This window comes from Stegodyphus dumicola, chromosome 6 (assembly GCF_044657685.1).
Source record: "Stegodyphus dumicola isolate Sdum_Otavi_A_Nest chromosome 6, ASM4465768v1".
Classification (NCBI taxonomy): Eukaryota; Metazoa; Arthropoda; class Arachnida; order Araneae; family Eresidae; genus Stegodyphus; species Stegodyphus dumicola.
Genome location: NC_140773.1, coordinates 41,330,430 through 41,349,611, shown reverse-complemented (window position 1 = coordinate 41,349,611; position 19,182 = coordinate 41,330,430). Strand labels below are relative to the sequence as shown.

Below are 19,182 nucleotides of genomic sequence, written 5' to 3'. Positions count from 1 at the left end.
CGATTGCTTTTACTTCCATCTTTTAAGTGAGTCATTCCCGATACTTATTGGTGATAGTTATGACTTGAAAATTCATGAGAAAATAAATTAATGCAGAATATGTAAATAATAGTCTAATTTCATTCATAATAATTTTATTAACCTGTTTCGTAATCTGAACTTCTTATTTTGTACACAAATGGCTTAAAAACGAAATCTTTTAGCAACAAAAATGAAAATTGTATTATTTCTAGAATTTTCTTTTCAACAGTCGTCCGAAGCCACCAAGGACCAATACTTTTCACTTTAGAATAGAATCAGAAATATTTTATTAGGTACCATTTTTATATATTTACTCAAGTGCCTCTTCGAGAACGTATGGTATAAGATAGCAAACATAAAGCACAAACTGAAACAAAAGCTTTCTCTTTTCAGTGATTACATATTCGTGAAATGTTAAAACTAAATCGTAAAGATTAATATTTGAAATAGTCTATAAACTTAAAATGGCTGTATTTTTAATTTTGAAAACAAAAATTTAATAACTCTAATTACGTTATTCTTCAATTCAAGTCGCAACTTACCTTTCTTAAAATTATGGGTTTTTTTTCTGATATAATAATTAGCTTGAGAAAAACGACCAATTTCGTCATAATATTTAGAAATACTATATTCCATTAAAATTGCTTTTAAATCTCTTTTTAGTAACCCCCTTCCTTATTTTAGTAGTCAAGCTACGTGCAGTTTACTTTAATGTCAACATAACTTTACGTTTAGTGTCATTGAGTTACATTTAATGTTAGCATTAGATTTATCCGACAGGCCCTTTTTTATTTGCATTAAAATTAACAAATATAACATTCCTGAAACATCTGTTTCTTCTTTCCCTATAAATGATTTTACAGAGTCATTATATATATATATATATTGGGGGAAACAGGAGGTGTGAAAACTGAGCGATGCCTTCATCAGAACTCGAACCTAGATCTCTCGAATACGCGCCCAGTGTGCTACTGTTACACCACGAAAGCATGCTGGAGGGAGGGAGAAAATACCTTATAATTTGTGCAATACTGTTTACGCAAATATTGTTAAATGGTATAATGCATTAAATTATTCAGACTCAAAGACACAAAAAGCAGCATATTATGAAACAAACAAAGCTAATGTTCTGATTCCACATAAAGTCGGAAGTTAATTAATAAACTTTCTATCATAAAGTGCATCAAACGTCAGAATATATATTTTAAAAATTTAACCGTACTGACTGGTTAATTCCCACAGATATCCAAACTAAAAACTGACAAGAAGACCATCGATAGTTTTAAAAACATTGGACTTAGAATTTAGTTTGACAGGGCTTACTTTAGAGGAGTACGCAGCCTGTCAAACATGAAAACTGACAGAGATTGATTAAATTTTGCCACTAGAAAATGTTTTTCAGCTAAGCCTAACGTTATATTTTCAATTTTTGATGGTGTCTTTTCTCAAGAAGATCGTGACAAAGAATGCAAGTTTTAACAGCTTCATTTAACGGATTTAGATGAAAAGTTTCGGCATTTCAAAGATTACTTTAATTTTTATGAAACGAACACATGTAAAACTCTTTATATTTTGGTAGGTATATAAAAGCGAATAAAAATTAAGACTAAAGTTATCACTATAAAAAAAATATGTAAGATCTTCTCAATCTATTGAACATGTTCTTCTCTGAAATAGTCAGTCAATCATGTTCAGTTTTATTCTAGATCAGATTTAAAACGATCTTAAAATAATTTCTATAAATGCTGCATATTTTTGTGAAGAAAATGTAAGTAGTCTCTTAAAATGACACAGGGGGACAATAAGTATAATAAGCACAAGTAATGAAAAATTTCAAGTAATAAGACTAACTATTGTTATTTAAATGCAGTATTAGTCCATTTGATTATGTAAACTAAAAATAAAATGAAGGAAAACTTACTATTGAAGCTAATGTTTGCTTTTATTTACATTACTCCTATACTTCGATAGGAAGTAAAGTAAAAAAATATGATAATCAGATTAATTGTCATGCACGAGTGGTATAATTTTAAGAATGAACAAGTCATCTTTAAAGAGTGATTAAATAGTATTTATGTATTCCAAATTATGTACAGCTAAATAGCGAACCGTTGCCCAAAGATATCCGTACCGTCCGTTGTTGCGTACCGTACCAAAAATGTCCCAAATGCCATCATCTGCTATGGCTGCGAATTTTCATTTCTTTTTCATATTTTCCATAAACAGTTCATTTTCATTTTAAAGGCTGGTGATAATTCTTCCAGCCTTCCGCAATAAGCTGACTTAAACGCTTAACCAACAGGCAGGTTAATATCTGCCTACTGTTAATCAGAAGCTGACTGTAATTAAAAAAAAGTGTAATGACATAAACAGTACTAGATAAAGGGCCAAGCTTTATGCAGAATATGAAAACACAGACAGAGAGATAACACACAGAGATAAGTAAATCGTGTCTGCGGTCCCTGCAATTCACTGTTCCCAGCTTTTGCAATGTGTCACACGTCATGTTTTTGACATCGCAGAGACATAACTTCATGACTAGTGTCAAGAGATTTTAACGTTCTGCACCTTGTGTGTCATCAAAACCTCTCGATTTCAGGAGGGATGACGAACCAATGGTCTGATTTCTCCTCTCCTATCGTTCCAGATATAACGAATCAGAGGATATAAAATGCTACTGTGAAATTAAGGAAGCGTGCCTAATTCAGTCTGAAGATTTTCGCCATTGGAGTAACATCAGAAAAACGCTCCTAAACTCTCGACTTAGAGAGACCTACAATGCTCTTGAACTCTCGACTAGAGAGAACTTCATTAGCAGACGCCTCACAATACGAGCACTATAATTCATTTTAATACCTATCTATGCTATCTATGAAATATATGTACTTGTAAAGAGCTTCTTGTAATTGTAATAAATATGTTTTGAGTTTAAAATGCAGTAGGAGTTATGCAACCTTGCAATCTTACTCAATCATTATAAGGAATCAGAATACGCTACCTGCCACCATTCAACACATGGTAACCTGCCAGCCAATCCCAAAGTAGTGAACAAAACCCTCACAGTAATTTCGAAATTTCAGGTAGTCAGTGAGTTTTCTCTTATTTTTGTTCAAGGTCTATTGTGCAAAATTTTACCAAGCTAGAATAAAACTATAGAAGTGTAGAACTAATATAGTGCCATTATACCAAGCTAGAATAAAACTATAGAAGTGTAGAACTAAAACAACTCCATACGCTAAGAAAACTGGTTACTCCTATGGTATCGGCTATGCCTTTTTTCACAAATGAGATTTCGAAAGATCACCACTCATTTTGCCCTATTTCTTCACCGTTTCGAAATATTAGCGTTAAATATATGCAGAGCGCACTTAAGTGCTGCTTTTAAGGTTATACTGTTCTGAAAAGTTCTATGCTGTTACAAAATGTAAACGAAAACAGGGCGCCGTCTACCGGTTTTAGTAAGATCTGATAGCGGAAACGCAAAAATGGCGATGTAGAACTAAAATGGGTAATGTGATTTCAAAATTGAAACTATGTAGAAATATGAATATTTATTTTTTTGTGAACAAACAACTATAACACGTGTCCAGTTAGTAATTAATAGTATTTGAAATGAATCTGCAATTATTGCTTTTAAATCGTTTAGTTTATTAATAATAACAGAATAAATACTAATTCAGAAGTCAAACAACAACAAAATTTTTGTTGTTTGACTTCTGAATTAGTATTTATTCGGCGTGTTATTGTGTCTTAATAACAGAATAAATCTGAAGGAAAAGTAACTTACTTTTTACTGTCACGTGGCAGATAAAAATATTTTAATTTAGAGAGCAGCAATCCATTTCTTTTAAATCATTGAGTTTGTTTATTAAATTCTGATGGTAAATATTTCTCAAATGGCAACACACTTTTTTTTAGTCCAAAGGGGCTTTGTCCCTGAAGGACTATTGTTTTCGTTTTGCGATTTTGCGTCGGACTCATAAACGTCGGTTCACTTTTCAAACTGTTGCCACAAAATGTTAGAGTCCTGCATTATATTTGAAGAAATTAAATAATGAAAAATCTGCATAAATGATTGTCTATTTCTCGCATTGTGATAAAACAATGGTACATAGAGCCATCGAATTTTGAATGACGAAATCCTACTGCGAATATGGGCATCTGAAATCCCAAATTTGGAATTTGTTTTATTATAGATTTTATATTTTGTAAAACTTTAACGAATTTTTGATTTACAAACTCAATGCTTTAAAAGCGATAAATGGCAACGTTATATATATAAAAAAATACTTTTATCTCCAGCTTGCGAGACTGTGTATATCGGAAATTCTAAAGATATGCTTAATTTAACATTATTTTGCGATATTGCTCAGGAACTGAATTTTATGGTTTAAGTGCAAAGAACATGATATTTAATAAATAAAGGTAACACTCAAAACGTTAAAAAACGCCCCTTTGGACGTAATTTAAAATCTGAAACATTTCAGATTTTTATTTTTATTTATTTTTTTTATTTTTTTTATATTATTCAGTTTTCTGATTAAGTTTGAAACATAAATATTTCACTCTTTGCAGAATGGCAACGACACATTGCGCTTACCTCATTTTATTATAGATATTTTATCCCACCTCAAAGACGGAAAGCTTGGAAAATCGCTCCTTAAAACATTTGTTTAATGTGTCATTTACAGGTATTTCAATTTTAGAAGATATCTGAGTATTCGTAACATTTGCCGCACTTCGGCTTCAAAAATCTCCGAATTATTCCTTTTTTATTTATTTGTCTACACTGCGCAAGTTATATAAAATTACATCTGAGGACAAAAATACAAAAGATAAAAAGATGCAAAAAGAGAAAAAAGTACAAAGAGGAAGATAAATAAATAAAAATATTTAGGCAAAACAAAGAAGGAATGACTCTTTCGTCTATGAACTCGTTCGGGTCCTCATTTCCAGTACTATTTTAAACAGTAGTATTGAAGACGTCAGTGAGAGTAGAAGAGATAAGAGTCGTCTATTTCCACTTGAAGATAACAGAACTTTCAAAAACTGATATAAAGCAATATTGATACTGGTGTTTTAAAGGAATCATGGCCTGTAGTAAAACAAAATTCCTTTGATATTCTTTTTTGCGTACATTTTTGAGACATCTGAAAATATATCCCAACATGATTTCTTGCGAATTTCTTTCAACACAAATTTGAGAATATTTCTATAACCAGTAGTTCTATATTTAAAAAATATCCCTTATTTAGATACCTGAATAATGACAGTTCCCTTTTGGCTATATTTTTGTTCCTCATGCACCCTAATGATCAGGGATAAATTTCAATATAATCTCTTCATTCTAAAATTACATGAATTCTCTAGAATAAGAATTTAATAATTCATTGAAAAAAATATAGTAATGTTCAGTCATCCGTCTATTTGAATATCATTTACATCGCAAAATTTGATCACAAATTTATTAAGCTCAATCTACAGTGCGGAGATGGCAATCTGTCGTATAATTTCAAAGAAACCTTTTTTAACAGTCTTGATTTAAGAGATATCAAGTTTGTATTATAAATAATGAGTAAATATTTATATTTGAATTATTTTTTAAATTTCTGCAGTTTTGTCAAACCAATGACAGAGATTCTTCGGCAATGGTTCATAAAAATTTTATAAATTATGTAAACATTTGTTGGTGAGATTTCTCTCACCAACAAATGCTTACATTAACATTACAAAATGTAAACCAATACTGCAAAAGCATAGCATTTTATTTTGCAAGAATCGACTAATTAAGCTTTTATTGTGCGGTGTGGAAGCTTCAATTTTTGGTTTAGTCGAACTAAATTCGCATTGAAAATAAATGGATGCATTTTAAATTAGTTGTCGGTTTAAATGTAGGATGATCATAATTAAACTGATCGTACTAAGAGCATTTTTAACCTGTTATAATTAATATATTATTTGGTATACATCCTAATGAAATCACAGGAAAGATATATCTGAATGGAAAAAGATAATTTCAAGTTTTCCGCTATGAGAGAATTAAAATTATAATATTTACTTTTACAAAGCAGTACACAGAACTTAGAATTCACCTCTATCGTATGCGTTTAAATAGTAGCACAGTGTAATTTTGCTACGATTTAAACATTACCATTATTTAAACATTATTTTTATTCGTTTTTGGAATATGCGACCTTTTAAAAATCACTAAAGCCAAAAGGGAATAAGCACAAAAAACTATTTCTCGGTAAAGTAGTGTAAGCGTTTGTAGAGTCATTAGGTTATTTGAAACAGGAGATGTGAAAATGTGCACCTCGAACCTGGACTCCTCGAATACGCGCCGAATGTGCTACCGTTACACCACGAAGGGATGCTGGAAGAAGGGAGAAAATACCTTATATGTTTCCTTCATCTCACCATAAGCCATTAAAGGCCAGTTATCGACGTACTCGTAAAGCAGGAATCATATGCTGTGCGATGCCAGAAATTGTTGTGATACTGGCTGATAAGTATACGCCTCACAGTAAATACGAAGTGCTGTCTCTCATTTCTGAATTTCATATCTCTCAGATAATTTCTCGTAGAGTTATGGCAAAAAAGAAAACTTTTGCTTAAGTTTTGCACACTGTATGAATGTTCGTCAAAAACGTTTTTATCTGAAGGCTATGATATAAGAGCACATATTAATGAGATCGGTGTTTGATATCTGTATTCAGAATGAATTTCTTCTAAGCTATGATTTTGCTTAAAGATAAATGTTTAGATTTGTCGTGTGAAATTCAAATTTAAAATTTCATCTCAATAAGAATTTATAATAATCCATAAAATTCCTCAAAGTACGAAACAACTTCCAACATCGCATTGTAAGAGTAATCTTCCAAGAGCAGAAATTCCAATTTCAATCTCTGTTCTAGTTTCTCTCAAGAACTCTTTCACTTTTTAGCCACTTCTAGTAAAATAAAACACACATGAAAAATTAGTTATATCCAAAGACTAGAACATCAACCTGGTGGCCACCAAAATATATTTCTCAGAACCGTGACAACGTTCCTCCCTTTTCATAACGGATTCAACATCAGGAAAGAGATAGAACACCTCACTAAATTTCGGGTCCTAATTCGGCAGCATACTTTTCATACCCCTATTTACTCCACTGACAATAATCCCAAACTCTATACTTATCTGATAAAGAAACGCATATTCCAGACCGGAGGAAAGAACGCTAATTTTTGCTGAACATCAACCTAATAGTAAATTGCCTATTGCCTACTATATCCAGATTGTCATAGCCTCGTGATTAACAGTTTTGATTTAGAGAATCTAAACTCGAGAAGTACTGCTTTAGCGAGAAATTACACCTATTTGTATTAATTTTCACTTATGTTTCTTATATAGTGATATTCGTCCATTATCTTTCACCTTTCATTTCTCCCAGAAATCGGCGATTTAATTTGTGATAGGTATTGTGAAGATTTATTACTAATTCGAAAACATCTTGCACGACATCTGCAACTGTTGGTGTTGCGGAGTTCCTAATTAGGCCTTGCTCGCTCGTAAATAAAGGAAGCCTTCTTTTCCAATAGCAATAATGTAACTACCAATTTTTCAGTGGCCTACTGCTGGTTGTTACTTTCAGTGACACATTACTGCAATATCTAGTTCCTTATATTTTTATTTGTTTGGCTAACGGTTTAATCGAACATTAAGTAAAATTTATGAAGAACTGAAAGTAACATTAATGGTGTAACGGTAATTTTCCCATCATCAAGGGAAAAAGGCCCGATTTATGCATGTATCTGATAAATATTTATGTATAGTTTCTCTACAAATTTCAATTTTTATTAACAATATGTCCTTTCTTACAGCTGTTAGCCAGGATGGGCCAATGATAACTGGTGGCCGCCTAAGATACCAAGAAGGCAATGTCGTCAATGTGAATTGCACTGCTGTGAAAAGTCACCCACCCGCAGAGTTAAGATGGTACATCAATGATAAAGAGGTATATGATGTACAATATAAGCCCCTACTATTTATTGTAAATTAAAATCAATATATTTTAATGTATGCCTCCATGTAAAAGTAACAGTGAGCTATCTCAAAATCGTATCCGAAGAAAAAGACTTCTTAATAATTTAATCACATCTAACAAATAATAACCCAAGTTGGTTCATAGAACAGAAAAAGACAAAACGTAATGTCACAGATCGGAATGGGTCAGAAACTTCAACGTACAGTTTCTTTAAAGCAATTATTCAGTACTATCCATCGGGAAGTAGGTGTTTTTAATGAAAACGACTGAACTCAAGAAAGGAGTACTAATACTATGGTTTGTTAGACTATGGAATTATTCTGAACTGTTCCATCATTCCTACCTAAGTATATAAAAGTTCTGAATCAATTATTTAGTGTTATAGCATTCCTTTATGGGGGATTATTACCCTAAGAAAAAGAAGAAGAAAGAAAATTTGAAAAAAAAGAAGAAAATTTGATAACAAAAGGAGCTAACCTTTTGGGTACAATAATGCATAACTTGAAATTGACAAAAGAGGGAAGATAAATAGGGAGAGAATTCAAATTATAAGGAATTTGAATTATTTTGATATTATGATTGTTTTAATACACAGACTGTAATGAACAAAGAAAATAAGAAAACAATATTTAGAAAATTTTAAATGAATTCAAAACGTATTAGAATCTTATGTTTATATGAGTTACGAGATATTTCCTTAACATGCGTTAATGCAGAGTTTTAGAATTAAATATAGCATAAATGCCTGTTCGCTTTACTTTTTTACACATATTTTGAAACACATGATGCTTCATTTAAAACGAATTTTCGCAAAAACATGAAATATTTTTATTCAATATAAATTCCTTCATTTTTTTTTCACGTTAAACAAACTATATCAAGATACAAATAATTTACAAACTATATTGCAATAAAAAATTAAATACCACTTTATAAACAAAGTTTTGTTTGAAATAAAAATCCTATATTAAATTCCTGTTTTTCTTATCTTAAAGCAAACTATGCCATAAATGCATAAGCACCCTCCAAATTTTCCATTATTTGTATCTACTTTCTAATTTAAATTATTCAAACCTTTTTTCATTATTGAAGTATGAACATAATGTTAAAACTATTTTAGGCATAGCAAGGTTAAAACCGTTTTAGGCATTGCAATTTTAGGTTCAGTAAGGCGATGGTACCATGATATATTTGAGTTAAATATTCGCAAAATCCATAAATTCGTACAACATTTTCCTTTGCAATAATTTTTTTATGGCGCGTACTAGCCATTTTAGACTTTGACCACTACTAAGGCGAGAAGCGGCGGTCATTTTATTATGCAGGCACCTAATGGCATCCACTGTTACCTGCTATGAAGGGAAAGACATTTTATATCCATGCCTTCTCCGGGATTCGAATTCGGAGCGTTCGGTACGGCAGAGTCACTAACCAATTTCCCGTCTAGGCGGCTGGCAATACAATTAAATAGAAACCCCTTGAAATTGTAGTTTTTTGTGCAGAAAGTTTTATTCAGTTTTAAGACAACTCTATCGTACTTTAATCTGAATATCTCAGACGTCATATTTCATCATATCTCAGTTTGAATAGCGACATCCAAAGGGCTGTTACCTGATAAATTTTAGTTCTTTTCTTCTCACCATCCACCAAGAGAAATTAGAAAAATTTTATTCCCATTACTACATGTAGATATGAGAGCCACAAATTTATATATGCTTTACCCGAAGTTAGAGCCCGTTGACATCAGACTGTAGCCACAGTAGGCCACGCTTGATGTGATCGCTGTTACAATTATCATTCGGATATTGTTATTGATTTGTAGAAGCCCTGCCCATTTCTATAGCGAAACATGGAAAATACATGGCTTATTGTCGTCAACAAGTTGGTTAGTGTTATCGAAATATTATAGGATTAATTTTTTGAACTAAAGTTATGTCGCTAAATAAAAGCTAAATTCACCAGTTAAGGTCTAAATAGAGCAAAGAGATCACCAAACGACAGAACTATGTCGCCAAGTAAGGGAAGATGTGGGCCAAGCATCTTCATTTTGATTTAAAGGAGCATTAAAAACTTCGGACTGCATATCAAAAATTATTTAAAGCATGCGAAATTTTAACAAATAATAAAATTAAAAAGATGAAGAATTAAATACGTCTCCAACTAATATGAATTGTAAGAAACGTAAAGCTTAGATGAATATAGATGAAGACTTCAAGCTGTAGATTCAATGACAAAAGAAGGTATCTACTTTCCCCTCTCTGAAACAAATCTGAGCGCAGCATGTGATTAAACATTTCTAAAGAAGATAGTAACAAAATCGGTGAATTTCCTACAAATGCTGCAATGAGCTGTGCCCTTATGAGAATTAAGATTAGGTACAGGTTAAATAATTTACGAAAGCATTACGAGCAGTTCAAAAAATGAACTTTTGCGTTAGAATTTCATACAATCGAATGAAAATGACTTTTCATAATCAAAATGCTGAAAAAAGGTTTTATCTGTCTCTAGTTATAATAAATTAGTTAAATTTAATCAGTATTTTGAAAAAAAAAAGATTTTTCTCGTTGCTTAATATTATCATTCAGTTTTTTTTTTTTCCAAAGGCCGTCCCAAACTGCCCAAAGACACTGAGCACTACTTAAGGCCGAAAGCGGTGATCACTTTATAATGGAGGCACCTAATAGGTGAGCCACCGTTGCCTCCTCTCAGGGGATGGACAAATACATTTATGCCTTCTCCGGGATTCCCACCCGGGCCCTTTGGTACGGTAATCACAGTCTCTAAACACTTTCCCATCTGAGCTCATTCGGTTAATGTAATCAAAATAATCATGGACGAACGTGATTAAACTAAACGGCGTCTTCTATCATAACGGCTAGAAGCATCCGCTAAAGGAGGAAATATGCTGCAGATTAATAAAAATAATCAAATAATTCAAAGAACCTAGACTGTTAGTTATATGCAATTAAGTAAATCTCAAATTTAATTCCCATTCGAGGAAAAAGGCTTCTGAAATATATAGCGTCTGAATGGTTGAATCTGCCCCGTTCTGATGTTATACGGCAGGATTTTTTTTTTCTTTAAGGACACCATATTTTTTCTTTTAAAATGTAGAGTTTCATTAAAATGAGGAAATATTTCAAAGAACTTTTTAAACTAGCAGTCTGCAATGAGGTAAATCTCGGATTCAGTTTCTATTCGAAGCGAAAATGTTTACAAAGCTTCCAAATGAAATATTTTACGTCTGAAAGAATGAATCTGCCCCATTCAGATGCTATATTGAGCAAATTATTTTTGTTTTTTGTAAAAGAGGAATCCCCTATTGACTCCGCTAAACTGTGTAGAATTTCGTATGAAATAAATTTCAATTTGAATACTGCTTAATTTTTATAAAGATAGTGCTAGAATTTATTCACTAAACTTAACAGAAGAATAGAGAACAATAAACAATTCTTTATTAAAAGAGATGAACAGTGTTACGAATTTTGTATACAGTTGAATAATTTTAGCGGAATTATATGTAAATTTTAATATCTGTTGTATAATGTAACTTGAAAGTTACCAGAATGTAAACATTGGCGGAAAATACCGTTACAAGGGTACGTTCATTTAAAATTGAGGTATATGGCCAAGCTGGCTATGTTTCTTGACTACATTTTATCGCCAAAGTCAAACGTCACCAATCATGGTGACCATCTGGCGACCTGAGTAACTGTAAGTGATGTGGTTCCTGTGTAACTGCAATTCTCTCCGGCTGTACGTAACTGTAATCGTATACACCTTCCAGTAATTTAGGGAACTCGAAGATATTGGAAATATCTCGGCGGACAGAAAAGAACGATGTAAGACTGGAGACAACATCAGTTTTTAATTGAGTTCAGAGTATTAAGAAATGACCGGACGAGCTTAATTTAGATGCATTTTATATTCTCTTATATTCAACTTTTGTTAGCAGTTTTAAGTTCTAACTACTGATTGTGTTCTGTCACTTATAAGAACTGTGCGAGTACTTTTATATTCAAAATTCCAATACCGTAAAGCGTTTGTATTTATTTATTTGTTTTTGAAAAGGCTTTTCATCAAGCTTTTACCGATCCTGTGTGCATTCAATCCATTACGAACCAGTACGCTCATGTAACAATATTAATATTAGCAACAATATTTTCGGTGCATAAAATTTGCTTATTTGGACTTTTTAATATTCATTTTCTGGAAATTTTATAACAGGCTAACAGAGACTACTTGAGATCTTACCTTCCCATCCGTTACCCAGATGGTCAGGAATCTACCCTCCTTGGATTGAGGTTCACAGTCCAACCACGTCATTTCCAGAAAGGTGAAATGAGACTCAAATGTATGGCCACATTCTTCAAGGTTACCAAAAAATGCAGCGAGGACATGATCATCAGTAGTCGGCAGGAAAGTCAAGGACTTACTGTTGTCATCAACAGAAATGGTAAGAAAGGAAAAAAAAACATTAGGGCTCTGACTTTGTGGTCTGTGAAAAGTATCGTCGTAGTAATTAAAATGGTTCAAAGATTGCGGAATTGTAAAACATCTTTGTATGGAATGGTAAAATTAATACATCCACAAATCATCGCATGATTATAATCTCGCAGACAAGTGAAAGACTCTGAAAGTTTTAAATTCTTGTTCGTACTACTAATGAATCCAACATTATAAAAGAAATTACAACTACTCCAACTTAGTAAAAGAAATTAATTAATAATGACCTTTAATGGTGAACTACATTCGTTTAAATTGTATTAATTGCTATATGTAATATTAGTTTTCTATTCATTTTCAGTTTTGGAGTGCTTAAAGTTCCTTTGCACATTAGCAAAAAATTATTAGTTAATTAAAAAATATGAAATACAGAGTTAAAAATATTCCTCAATTCTTCTAGTATTCACAAATCATTTTGTGAGCATGCATTTCAAGCTTTTACGATTTGAAAACACATGTCTGCGATGTTATTATCATCCGATGATGTGCAGATGCTTTATTTTTTATCACGATATTTTCTGCTGCAGTAATTTATATTTCAGAATTTTCAGAATCAGTTTTTTCCTACGATTTTGCTTTATGGCACGATGCTTTCAAGAAGCGAAATTTCTCAGTAGCGTTTTCGTCCACGATATTTTTGCCGCGATGTTCTCGCCTATTATCAAAAACTGTACCATTGGAATGAACCGCAATCCATTGCCTGTTAACTGCTCATTTCTTCAAACTAAAAGAGGTATATTAAGAGACATTAAACCAAATCACAATGTTTCGGTAATATATAGCTAACCAAGCAGATGTTTTTAAAATATTCGGGTTTTCTTTATGCAAAAGTGTTAAAATGTTTTTTTTAATTTGCACAATAAACAAAATACTTTCATTTAAAAAAAGTGAAAATAGAAAAGTTGAGCCATGCTAATTATGTAAGAAATTTTGTTAAAATTTCATGCATGGCATAATTTATGCGATTATTAAAAGTAAATTTTGTGCTACTTAAAAATTTTAAAAAATATAGGTATGGTATGATTTTCCCTTCCATTAACATTTTTGTCCGACCTCGTTCGGAAGGCTCATCTTGGCTAAAAATCTCTTTGCTTTTAATTTCATAATTTTAAAGGTCACACTCTTAGCTATCAAAAATAACTTTTCCTTTCTTGATATATTTATTAGAAGTGCAGATATACCAGTTTTTCTGAGAGACGACAAAACGGAAGCTATTGTTGGCCACAGCGGAAGTGAAAGATTAAAGGGCAAATTAAAAATGAAATTTTTGCCCTTCTCTGTGTTATTAGTTAACTAAATAATTTTAAGCATTTCAGTTAGTCTGGAAAATCTGACAAAGTACTTTTATTATGTATTCTGTTTCATTTTTCGTTTTCTTTTATTATGTATTTATTACGTATTTTCGGTTGGCAAAGTGAATAGTTTTGTATATATGTCATGTAATCTGAACATTTTAAATGCAATTTTTGACAAATTTTGTTTTATGATTTATGTTCACAGCAACCCTGATAACTCTAAGAGTTCCTTATAAAATCAATTGAAATTTTGCGCACAAAGTTTGTATACTATTATGCATGATGTAGACTAAGAGTTAAAAAATTAGCCTTACTGAATTTAAATTATATCACTTTTCGTTCAATAGTGTGTGTACGTTTTAAACATTTTGTGTGTTAAATAACATATTTAACCATATAGTACTAGTGAATCAATATTTTCCAGTTATTCTACTTTGCTGTATGCTTATGGTTAATATACGAAACATGAAGTGAAAAAATATGTCTTTATCGTTGTTATTTTCTTGTCAATGATGGTTGATGTTTTTGTTAGTTTCGATGTAAAAATTTTCAGCTTTTGCATGAGTTTCACAAAATAATGAATTTTTTATGACTTTTGTAAGAATTATATTTAAGCGTAAGTGCACTTCAATAAAACATCTTATAAATTCAGAAATATTACAATCATTTTGAAAAACTCCTATCGAACGAGGCCGTCTACCGTAATATGTAACCTGAGCAATTATTCTCTTTTTCACTGAATACCAAACAAATTTACATCAGTTAAATAATTTCGAAAATCAAGGCAGTAAAAGGAATTAAAAGTTCTCATAGGAAGTAAAAGGTCTTAATATGTGTTTATATTAAAGCACAAAAACATTTAGAAATGAAATCAAAAATCGGCGTTTTTATTCAATTGAGTGGATTATTCATAGATATTTTCCTTTTAAACGTACGAAAAAGGGAAATTTACATGAGAAATATCCATAAAACATAGCTCGACTTGTAAAACAGTTGGGTATAAAAGAATCACGCCCTAATTAAAATTGCATTTTCGAAAACCCCTAAAATGAGGTAATAGTAAAGTAAAATAATGAAACACAAAATAATTGAATGGATTAAAAGGTATTTAAATAAATTTAATGCCTTTATTTTAGTCAACCTTTTTCTTAAAGCAAAATCTATTTCAAATAAATATCACGATTTTGTCAACTAGCAAATTTTAATTTTGATATTTCTTTCAGGCGCAGATGGTAAGAATACTATTCAGACCCTTCTGTGGCTTTTGGCTTATGTGGTAATCTTAATGTGCTTGCGGTAGCAGAGCAAAAGCATTGAGAGCCCCATTCATCATTTCACTGCTGTGCAGTGGATATTGTTATGACTCTGTGATTGGAAGTGTGTGTTCCTCCTCCCAGTACCAAGTATTCATCACACAAAACATCATGATATTGTTGGCTGAAACCAATCTATAGAACCTTATTGTAGATAAACCAACGAGTGTTAACTGAGCCTTCCACGAAACCTGTGAATGTCTCACCAGTGATTGTGGAAAATGTCTTAAAAATACGTGTAAAGCATGGACTTTCTGCACTAATACAAATTTGTGGGATTTAAAAACTCTATAAAGATCTTATGGACTACAGTGCGGCAGTTTTAGAGGCTGAGTATGTTTTGCACCTTGTATATATGACCAAATATAAAACCTTTTTCTCTTTCTTTTTAGAAAATATTAATCTTCTTGTTTTTCGAATATTGTGTCTCATTATTTTCTGCATGGTTTTGTTGTCTCATTTTATAAATTTGAACAAACAATAAAGTGTCATAATCAAATAACACTACCTACTTCTTCGGTGAAGAAATAAATAAGGAAGTCTAAATTTAAGCATCTAGTCATCATTTAAGCACTTGACAATAAACTGGCTTTACATCTTATCTTAATACGCTTATTTTTAAACTTAATCTTAGCTTCAAAATCAACGTCTTCTCTTTAGGAAATACAGCATTTATCTTTAGAAAAAAAATCCATGCTCTAGAAATCAAAACTCAGCTTTGCACTACCATACATATCATCATTATTTTGGGATCCTGTAACCATATCCAGTCTTAAAAAATTCAAACTTTGCAAGAGAGAAAGAACATAACGTAAAACCTAAGGTAAAACTATAGCTCTATGCGATTCATAGCCTAATCTAAAAATTCTCATTGGTAGCCATAACATATTTGCGGTTGCCAGCAGTGGACAGCTTCACTATAAAAGTCAGACCATAAACTGTTTTTCATCAAAATTACGAATATCTGCAATTTAAAAAAAATGTCTAACATACTTCTGTGTTGTAATGGCCGTTGTGAAAGAAATCATCGAGTGCAAACTGCGAGGACTGAAAAAAAAAAGCCAAAGAGAAGTTCAGATAAATATAGCAAATACATTATAGAGAAAAGTGAAAGGTAATAAAATTACACTTATCTTTGTTCCTTACGTATAACTTCTCACCTGCACTTATTTTTTCGTATAATTTCTGATAGGCTTCTTGTGCGCATTTTTTAAAATTGTTGGAACCTACAGGTAATTTTTTTATGCATTAAGATAATAAAAATTCTGCGAGGTGTAACTTAAGGGTATGCCTAATAGATGTAGTATTTTTTTCCCATGAAAAATGTTTGGTTTATTTGATCATAACAAAGCACAGAAAGGCTATCTTCCAAATGGGAAGGATGCCTTTGCAGAGGGCATTCTAATGGTAACTTGCTCTTATACACGTTAAACGTGGGGAAAACGATGGAAACACCCATATAGCCAGCTCATTTGCCGAGTTTCGAATTCCTTCAAGAAAAAGGAAAACTTCCTTATTATTATGGCTTCCATTGTTTAGCAGGTGTCAAGATTATTAACAAGTCTTAATTAAAGAAAAGCAAAAAAATTATGGTAAACATATAGTTTGCCATTGCGCTTTGTGGTTGCGATAGCTCTGTGTTACTTTTAATATAGTGTGAAAAGCATCTGTGGCTGATAATCCAAAGATTTAGCCAGATGTAGAGGAATTGACGTTGTTATCTTTGTTGCCTGAATTTAAAAAGCGAAAAACATGAATTTTCACAGACTTAAAAAATTCTCAAATGTACAGCTAGATTCAAATATAGAGGAACAAACTTCTAGAAGGGGTACAGAATTCGAATCGGAATCTCATAGCAATGTTGGAACACAGAGCTATCGCAGGATTGGAAATGCAATCCTAAGAAGATAAGGGGGTTGTTAGGGGTTGTAGCAGAAAAACCGTCAACATCAGTCCGGAAAGGTATTAGAATGGAAAGCTTGCAGGTTTCCTAATGTGGCACCGCTTGGAATTTCGAGTGTTTTGAAGTACGCCGGGCATTTGTCAGAAGTTCCCGGTAGCCTTGAAGCTGTGTCATTTCAAAAGTTCGAGATTACATGCCTTACGCCAAGTTGCTAAATATTGGGGACCTTTATCATCCGGAAAGTCAGGACCTATTTTTATAATCTTTAAATGTCAGTTTGCGATCATGATGAATGCCAACAAAATTCTTCCCTACAACCTCTGATCAGCTGGTTGTAGGGAATAATAACATACATATACTGCATAACAATCCAAACATTCACCGTTGTGCAGGCTTTACTACGACGACGCTCGGACTTTGGAACCGTTTCAAAAATACCCAACATGTCAGCTGTCTACGGAGATTCTTACTATGAAGTTGATGTTAGAGTCAACGGGCGTTTCGTAGACCATCGTTTTCCGGATCACCACTTGAAGAAATGCAGACTAAATCGGGTGATCGTAGAGGTCATGGAACGGGTTCTTCTCGCGCAATCCACTGCTGCGAAAACGTATGGTTCAAGTAATCCCGTACGGTATGGACAAAATGAGCTGGAGCCTCATCGTGCTGGTACCACATTGAACGCCGAACAGACTTAGAAACATAGTCGAGTAATTGTGGCAGCACCGCCTCCAGAAAAATGCGATATCTCTGACCATCCAGTAGAGGTTGTAAGAATAAGTAATGGCCAATAATAGCCACCCAAGCATTCACGGGAAACAGTCATTGGACAGTTCGTGGGTTGTCGTGGTTTTACACATGAGCATTGTCTAGACTGAAGATTCCTTCACGACAGAAAATGGCTTTTTCCGTGAGAACAATGCAGGATGGAGACGCCGGGCTCTGGTTACATTTCTACACGTACCGCTCGCGAATTCCACGCGTCGAAGATAATGCTCCGATTGCAATGACTGGATCCTTTGCAAATGATATGGATGGAAACGCTTCTTGTTTAATGTGCGCCATACACTTGACTGCCATCCTGCAATATCTCGGGCAATATTAGCTTCCTTGTACCAGGAGTTTCTTCCACTCGACGCAATACCTCATCTTGTAAGGAGGGTGTACATTTCAGTTTTGGCCCCCATGTATCATGCTTGCTCTTGGAGAAAGTCCGTGTTCACACTCGTTGCAGTGCAAACTCGGAAACATTCGTTAATTCGGTGCTTGCTTGTTCGGGTGTCGTTTGGTACACAATCGTGCAGCAGCCCTTTCATTGCAATGAACTTCACAATACACAATGTGCATGATCGCCATTTCCGTGTTCGTAAACCGCTCCATGCTCTCCGTACGCGGTAGGAACTTGAAATGTTTAACGCTACATTCCAGATGGAAATCTGCTGAACAGCGCTCTCAAACGTACAAAACTGTAAATGGTAAGAGCTAGGCACATAGCTAGAAAATGTCGAGTAACTTTTTTATCGGGAAGGCCTTATCTTATTTTAAGCTTATGGTGCTTAAATGTAATTTGCTATCATAATTTATATTCATATTTTTCATCCTAACACATCTGCGGGCGGCTCCTATTATCCCGCCTATCTAATTAGGACCGAATTTCCGACCCTGCTCTGCTATGTAACTTTGAGTCTTCTAGGTGTACTCTATCCGTCTAGAAATTTTGTATTCATTTCAAATTATGTATGTAAGATAAAAATATATGAATCAAAATTATAGATTAAACTATAAAACATTAATTCTTCCTCTCTATTCTAAAATCGTAATAACTTATCTGCATTGCGTCATTCAAATTAATCATGCGATCTTATGTAACCGTTAACACCAGATGCCTTTTGACGACCAATCACCGAATTGTAAACCAAAAGTTTTCTCTTCGCGTGCTTCCATCTTTCATAACTACGCACTTCAGCTTTTGCCCTCTACTCTGCTAAGATGTAATTTCGCTGGCTTGCTTTCTATCTCAACAATATCAAAAATGTAAATCTTCTGTGGAAAGGCACGACTAGAGTGCCAAGTGATTGTGGCCACAAATATCAATTGGAAATAAAAATGGAATTA

The 19,182-nt window shown here is 32.9% G+C and overlaps 1 protein-coding gene across 1 annotated transcript in view; it reads left to right on the top strand.

Annotated features, from left to right (window-relative positions):
- The window catches only part of LOC118186660 (uncharacterized), a 387,713-nt gene extending 372,085 nt beyond the window's left edge, over positions 1–15,628 (top strand). The window contains exons 6-8 of the mRNA XM_085818254.1: positions 7,887–8,020; positions 12,278–12,506; positions 15,075–15,628. Of these exons, the coding sequence (XP_085674380.1) occupies positions 7,887–8,020; positions 12,278–12,506; positions 15,075–15,151 (440 nt within the window). The 3' untranslated portion in view covers positions 15,152–15,628. The remainder of the gene's footprint in view (positions 1–7,886; positions 8,021–12,277; positions 12,507–15,074) is intronic.
- The last annotated feature ends 3,554 nt before the right edge of the window (positions 15,629–19,182 follow it).